The sequence below is a fragment of the Pseudopipra pipra genome, chromosome 4 (genome assembly GCF_036250125.1).
Source record: "Pseudopipra pipra isolate bDixPip1 chromosome 4, bDixPip1.hap1, whole genome shotgun sequence".
Classification (NCBI taxonomy): Eukaryota; Metazoa; Chordata; class Aves; order Passeriformes; family Pipridae; genus Pseudopipra; species Pseudopipra pipra.
In genome coordinates this window covers 12,387,960-12,395,764 of record NC_087552.1, presented here as the reverse complement: position 1 = coordinate 12,395,764, position 7,805 = coordinate 12,387,960, and the positions used below count along the sequence as shown (strand labels likewise).

Here is a 7,805-nt window from a genome sequence, read left to right as displayed (position 1 = left end):
AGACATTTTTAGAGGCGGTCTTTTAAAAAAACCCAAACCTCTTCTTAACTCTTTTAATGTAAGACAATTGATTTCAACTCATTCTAAATGAAAAACACTCATGCATTAAGAATACAATATTACATTAATGTAACCCATTCAATACAAATCGATGCAGAGCTATACATTGCAATTAATTTCCCGCTGTTAGGATGCAATGCCTGTGCAGGGGAATGAAGGTACTGTCTTCCTTCAAGTACTCAGTATGTGATACTGGAATTCTGCCTGTTTACAGGTAGATGCCCAAGGTGGTTTGTAATTTCCTAGAAATACGTCAAATGAGATTGCTGTTTTCAAATTTTTGTCGAATTTTGACTTGTGACCAGGATTTAAATATGACTACACAGTGATTATCAAACAATAGGATCCAAAATTTTATTTAAATAGATTTTCTTTTTACAAAAATATACTTACACATAATACCCTTATTATTTCCTGTAGTTAATTCAATACACAATTCATCGAAAAGTTTTACAATCTTCCAAACAATATCTGTTTAAGTATAAAATTATTCAAATGGTAACTTAGAGGCACTTTTCATTTAAAAAATATTAAACATAACTTATGCTACATTAAGACTGAAACACACTTATGTTAAGTTTGAGATCCATTTTCATAATGTTAAACAGTTCCTGTGGACTTCTTTGAATACTTGCAATGAATATTGACAGCTTTTCCTTCAGTTCTCCTTTCCCTACAAAACTGAGCAGTGTTTTTAGTGGAGTTGAACACTGTGTTCCTAATATTTTCAAAAAATGTCCATATTTTTACTTCTGATGAAATTTGTTATACATTTATGTTTTAGTCCCTGAGACAGTCTGCAATGCCTTATCAATTTTTTATAACTATATATGTTGAATGTTGCCAAGCTAAGGTGAGATTTTTATAGATGACACCTTACTCAACAACATTTTACAGAAATTACAAACATAATTGGGTTCTTTACACCTTTTTCTATAAAGACATAAGAGTTATCTCAACTCTTTCATAATAGACAGTATTAAGAATGACATGAGTTTGGAATTGGTTTTTTTACCCAGTTCTTTTTTTGTTGCTGTCAGCCTTGTTTTCAAACAGTCTGTAACAAGCAACACATCAAAAATGGGGTTTTTTTCAGTTTTCAGATGTCTTGATAAGTACCTGAAAAAAATCAAAATCTTATTATTTTCTAAAATCTGCAGAAACATTTCCTAAGACATTAGCTTCTCCCTTCTTCCAGCTATGGCTAGATTTTAAGGCTGTAGTAATTCTCTTCAGTGACTTCTGCTGAGTATTTTCTATTTATGGGCTCACTGATATTCAAACACTTGGAAAAAACTTGAAGAATTAAAAAATCACATGCTCATCTGAAAATTACATAATATAATTAATATACAAGATGGTGACTGAAAAAAGCTTTTTAAATCAAGACCCAAATCCTAGCAACTACACTTGCAGCACTGCAAAACTGGAGAATCATCCCATTTAAGCATTTCCAGCACTTTCTGTGACATAAATTTAACTTCTCCCCTGAATAATTAATATAATTCTCCACTTTTGTGAGTTTCCCCACACAAAATTAATTTAAAATTAAACAGAAGTCATGACTATCAATACTATATGACTGGAACAACCAAAACCCATTTAATAATGAATAATAAAAGTGCTTTTATTAACATTCTTACCTCACTAAGTATTGCCCAGACAGGGGAATCAGAACTGATCGATAAACGAATAGCCTTTATTCTTCCTATTGACTGATTGATACTGCCTTCTGCAATTCCATTTTCAAAAGCTCCTAAATAAAAAAAATAGAACAAAATCCATGCAAACATATATTAGTATGAAATTATTAGTATGAAATTAGTATGAAACTTACGTGAAAGCCCTAAATTACAATCTATAAATTAAATCCACATATAATTAAATAAAACATTTAGGAAAAAAATCTTTTGGAAAAGGTCAAACAACAACAATTGAAAAATAAAGCTATAAGCAAGAAGGATTCATTCCTTCAGTTACAGCAACTAGGAGCTGTAGAAGAATACAAGAAAACAACCTATAGCTACAAATGTTAAATAAATTTGCATATGCTAGTAGTAACCATATACATGTGGCACACATGGTCATTTTAAATCATCTAGAACATTTTTTTCCGAGAAGTATTACTCTCTGTAAAAAGATGTGCTGGTAATCATGGACCAATTGTGACACATTCCTTCAATAGTTCAGCGCTTTTTAAATAACCTTGTTAAACTGGCATAAAATCCCTGCAGATAAATGAAAAACACTCATCCCATACATGATATTCATTCCTATAAACTTGCATGTGCAACTGTGAGCTGACAGCATCTTGGTTTGCACCTCTAATTAGAGCAAAGCAGCCATGAGTAGGTGGGAGAGAAGTCAAAGCATACAAAGTGTTGGAGAGATCAAAGTGGTTCAGTGGGAGAAAAGAGTAATTAAGTGTTAGAAGGCACAGAAGTGGCAAGCAAATCAGATCTCCTAACAGACCATTTTTGTTCACACAGTGGTGTTTTAGTTTAGGTAATTGTAGAAACCAGGTCTTGGCAAGCATGTGGAGAGTCTGCAGTTCATTTAAGAGAAGTCACTCACCACCCTGAGAAAGGAAGAAGGGCAAGCAGGGTGGGGGCAAAAAGGGAGAAGATGCATTGTATCATGCTTCATTTCAGGTTAGAACACAAGTTAATGCTGTCATAATCATGATTTTTGTCTTCATCTATGGCTGCAAAAGCCAAACCAGAATCCTGTGGGGTGGGTTGATCCTGGCTGGACATGGGCAAAGCAGACTTGACTTTGGAAAAAAATTAATTTATTACCAATCATATCAGAGTAGAGTAATGAGAAATAAAACCAAATTTTGAAAATACCTTCCCCCACCCCTGCCTTTTTGGGCTAAACTTTACTCTTGATTTTCTCTACCTCCTTGCCCCCTGGGGTGCAGGAGGACAGGGAATGGGGGTTGTGGTCAGTTCGTCCTGTGTTGTCTCTGCTCCTCCTTCCTCCCCAGGGGAGTCAGCATGGCATCCTCCTTCACTGACTTTAGTGTCTTCAGAGTTATTTCTCTCATATATTCAGACTCCTCTCCCCAGTTCCAGTTGCTGTCACACAGGTTTTTTTCCCCCCTTATTAAATATGTTACCCCAGAGGTGCTACTCCCATCGCTGATGGCCTTGGCCAGTGAAGGGTTCATCCTGGAGCCTTCTCCTCCTTACAGAAGCCACCACTGTAGGCCTCCCACTACCAAAACCTTGCCACACAAACCCAATCCATCCTATTAAGACCTTGCAGGGACTGTAATTAGTTTTTTCTTCTAATTAGATGTCTTGGCTTTTGCTGCTGCTGCTGGTAGGGTTCTTATTTAAACCAAATTGGATAGTCATTGGTCAAACATCATACACTACACTACACAGCAGTGCAAAGGGTTTCTCTTCCTTACTAATCCACCTTGGAATGTTGAATTTATTAAAGAGGTAATGAAATACAGAACAGAATTTCTGATTTTGCAGTGACAATAAAAAAATTACCTATTTTTAAATATCCATCCTTGGTTGCTGGGTAGTTAAATTTATTTCCAGTATCAACCAGTTCTTTTCCCTGCATTTCCTGTAAAAAAAAAAAGAAACAATAAAACTTTCAGAAATGTTTTCTAGGCTATGACATTTTATGCTGAACATCATTCTTAAAATGAAATGCAGTTGGAAATGAGAGACTTACATCAGCTGGCAACACTTCCACAGTAGTGTTAAACAGTTTATCACCAGGGTGCTCCATGTTTCCACTTCTGAAGAAGTACCTGATGATAAAGGTATATTATTTCCAGGTATTTTATATTTTAGAAAAGTTCTAGGGAAGTAATTCTTTCCAGTTTTGAAGGAATGTCCTTTCTTTAAATAGTTGTGGGCTATAGTGAAATATGCATTGGAACTTTAACATCTGTGACCAAACTATAGTAGAGGCTTTTTATTTTAAACAGAACAAACATTTAAACCATCTGTCTCAGGAACCAGGAATGCAAGTGTCTCCCCTTTCCAGTGCTCAAGTTCCAAATTAATTAACTTCCCAGATTTAAATGGCTAGGGAAGATCTGCCCTCTGATCTGTTCCTATCATTTTAAGACTGAGGTGAGATGGGTTTCTAGAAGGCAAATGGCAGCAAAAACTCCTGTTTCCACTAAACCATACACTGCATGCCAGAAGAATCCCCCTTTTTTTAATCAATACTGATCAATTCAGATGCTTCTAAATAATTTCCTTCCTAGACAATGAGCCAGAGCACTGACAAAATAAAAATCCAAGTGAAAATACCTGTAAGAGTTAAAAATAAAAATCCTTGTTTGGTTTGAAATTTCTGGCACTAGATTTCTTAGGGTTTTAGATCCAAAAAGAACTAAGAAAATTTAAAGCATCGACCTCTCTCCTCTGGTACCAAATATTATAGGACTAACAATACATTTTCACAGGTTAGCATTGCGATGGGGCTGGGACGAGCCATTAGACAATACTATATGTGAGTTAGCTTCATGCAGTACAGCTTCCCAGTTAACAAGAAAATGTAAAAATACAGGCTACCCAAGTTTTCTAAAGCATAAACCAGTTAATTAACCACTGATCACAGAACACCAGTGTTTATTGTAACAACTGTCATTTAGTGCAGCTCACTAGGTGGAGATACAGACCTGACATCATGCAAACAGCCTTTCTGTTGGCAACTACACAAATAAAGTTTTCATAAACTCTATTGTTGAAATTCATTACTGAAACACAAAATCCTTTGAGAATTATCACGAGAGAGTGTAAAATATTTATATGAAGAAATAAAATAAAAAGAAAAAAATTACGAAGGTCTCCAATTACCAAGGAAGAAATGTATTTCAGGAGGGGAGTTCAAGAAGAAGAGCAGATAAGTAGCAAATAAATGATTTTTGTCAGTAACAAGGTTTATGCAAGCAGTTGAGCACTGATTTTGAACAGACTCAATCATTTCCAAACTGGATATATGTAGGTTTCTGTATTCCATATCATGTAATACTTACTTTTCAACTTTAAGTGGATTTAAAAAGGTGAATCTGATGTAGTCACCTGCCACTGGAGCTGAAGCCCAAAAACAGTCTTCTCCTTTGTAAATTTTTTCCAAGGTATATTGCTGGTATATTCTTAGGCTTGTATCCACTTTTGCAGGTGGATTCTTATGTGCTTTATGCAGCACATTTTTTCCAAAATCTTTATCCTGTTGGATATAAAGAAATTTAATTTCACTCACACAATGAAAAAAAGTGCACTGATATCTGGAATAGCTATAGGAAGCTATTCCAGAAAATAATTAACTCTGTGTGAAAAGATATATGTTTTTAATAAATATATAATATTTCAGTGCAATCACTGGGACTCAGTGTTACAGTTTGTAGACAGAGCTGTACTGATTACTCCTTAGTTACCAAGATTTAAAAATAAACTTCTCCACAGTAGGCTATCTCATAGTTGTCTACTGCCAGAACATGTGATACTGGTCTCTGCTAAAGGCTACACGAATCTCTAGTCTGATCAAATAGAGAAATTCAAATGATCTTGTGACCAGTCTAAGTAGCACCATCAGGAGATCCCTGAAGCCTGGTGCACCATTGTTCTTGTCCTTATCAGATACGTGGTTTGCCCTCCAAACTCTCCCTAAAAATCTATGGCCATCACATTAGGCACACTCCTGTCCTACCAGTACACCTTCTTCATAGTCCTTCATATTGGGAATGTGAACTGCTCAGCCAAAACAAACCATCGCAGCTGTCTGTGTTTGTGTGGAGCAGAGCACATGTAACCTTTTGTTGGGAAGAGGGTTCCTACAGGCCATGAAATGCTGCTGTGACTGGTGCAATTGTTCATGTTAGAGATTCAAAAATGTTTGTGCAGAAGCAGTGTGCTCCAGCTGCAGCTTAGGTGCCAGATTAATACTTTCCACCAAATCTGTAAACCAACATAACTGAATATGGAAATGCCATCCAATGCCAAATATGTGATTCTAGAAACTGATTTGAGAAACAAGTCAGAACACAAGCGTGTAATTTAGAAATATGGCACTAATTTGTTACTCTTACTTTCAAATTCTGTATCTTCCCAGCTAATGATGAATGAATTCCCATATGCTGAAAGAGCGATGGCTTAGCACGGATACGGATCTTTGACTTTTCCTGTTCACAGTGTGTCTGGAAAGAAAGTAAAAGGGAGCAAAGGATTATTTAAACCAAGGAGAGACAAACTAAGTTCCATAAGGCAATTTCACTATGTACTTGAGGGTATGGGTTCAGGTTTTTTATCCATATTTAAATGAGTAATCCTTAAATTAACCATCACTTTATATCAAATACACTGTTTCTAGACCAAAAGTCATAATTCCACTTATGGTGTTATATAGATTTGAAGGCTGAACTACCAGTAATTCAGGGATTTCTGCACCAGTAATTCATGGACCACATCTCAGAGTGACAAAAATGGACCTCCAATCTGAAATCAACTGATTTTTTTACCTATTTCTGGCAAATTTGATTTCAACTCTTAGCTTTGCCATATCATTCTAATTAAACTATTTCGACCAAAACTGACCTTCTTGAGATATATTCTGGTTATACTTCAATCTTTATAATTTTGCCTCTTTCTGCTATGTTTGAAAGGCTTATAACGTACTATAAGTCACAGATCTTTTATCATATAATTAGATAAATCCCTTAAATACTGTATTTCAAACACAATTTTCCAGTTTACTACACTTGTGACAATACGTATACCAGGGAGTTAAATAACTGTAATTGGTACTAATTTCTGAGTTTCTTGATTTTTTTAATGATTGCAAACTACTCCTTTAAATGCAATTTTTTCTCAGTACCTACAGAGCATCACAGTTCGATGCAATGAAGCAAACATGCCACAATAATTAACGAGACCATGAAGCATAATAGCATGGAACAGAGCAAAGAGCTAAATTGAGACTCTCTGGGTTCTACTCTTGTTTCTGCCATAGAATGGAGTGAGTTTGGAAGATCATTTAATTTCTCTGTATCCCAGGTCTCATACCTTAAAATTTGAGAGGATAATGTGTTTACCTCTTCAATCAAGATCTTTCAGTTCTATTAAAAAAAAAAGTTATATAAACTATATCAATGACTTCTAAAGCTAAAATTGATAAAGTCTTCACTCAGCTGGCTTAAACATCAAAACTCATGGGGGATTTATAATTTCCACAGAATTGAAAATTCAAAACCACCCGGAAAGCAAGAACGAAGTATTTTTATGTTTGTCCAGCAGATGTTCAGCAAAACACTGCAAAAAAGCAACACGTGCAAATTGGTTTATTGGCAGCTGTTTCTTTGAAAAGCACGCTATACTTTTGCTAGAGAAAAAAATCATTATAAGAAAATAAATTTGTGATCTTTCTACTGACAGGGTTTGCAGTTCATCCCTTATAATAATGTAGTCCCTAGCACGTCTCCTTTTGTGCTAGGAGCACTACTAGTGCTGGCAGCACTACTAAAAGAGCAACAGCTGAGAATAATCAGTAGCACAGAGATGGTGTGGTCATTTCTGCAGAAGCTGAGATAAGGTTTCTCGTTGAGTCAGGCCTTCCACCCTTGAAAGTTGCTAGTCCCAACTGCACGTGATCACAGGACCACGGAACGGTTTGGGTTGAAAGGGACGGTTAAAAATCATCTCGTTCTGACACCCCTGACATGGGCAGGGACACCTTCCACCACACCAGGTTGCTCAGAGCCCCATCTAGCC

General features: G+C 35.9%; 1 protein-coding gene across 1 annotated transcript in view; it reads right to left on the bottom strand.

The window, feature by feature from the left end:
- Nucleotides 1-389: 389 nt before the first annotated feature.
- Nucleotides 390-7,805, bottom strand: part of MGAT4D (MGAT4 family member D) — a 36,295-nt gene continuing 28,879 nt past the window's right edge. Inside the window, exons 10-15 of the mRNA XM_064651581.1 lie at nucleotides 6,128-6,235; nucleotides 5,075-5,268; nucleotides 3,757-3,835; nucleotides 3,567-3,645; nucleotides 1,704-1,816; nucleotides 390-1,179 (exon numbers count right to left, since the gene is read on the bottom strand). Coding sequence (XP_064507651.1) covers nucleotides 1,153-1,179; nucleotides 1,704-1,816; nucleotides 3,567-3,645; nucleotides 3,757-3,835; nucleotides 5,075-5,268; nucleotides 6,128-6,235 — 600 coding nt within the window. The 3' untranslated portion in view covers nucleotides 390-1,152. The remainder of the gene's footprint in view (nucleotides 1,180-1,703; nucleotides 1,817-3,566; nucleotides 3,646-3,756; nucleotides 3,836-5,074; nucleotides 5,269-6,127; nucleotides 6,236-7,805) is intronic.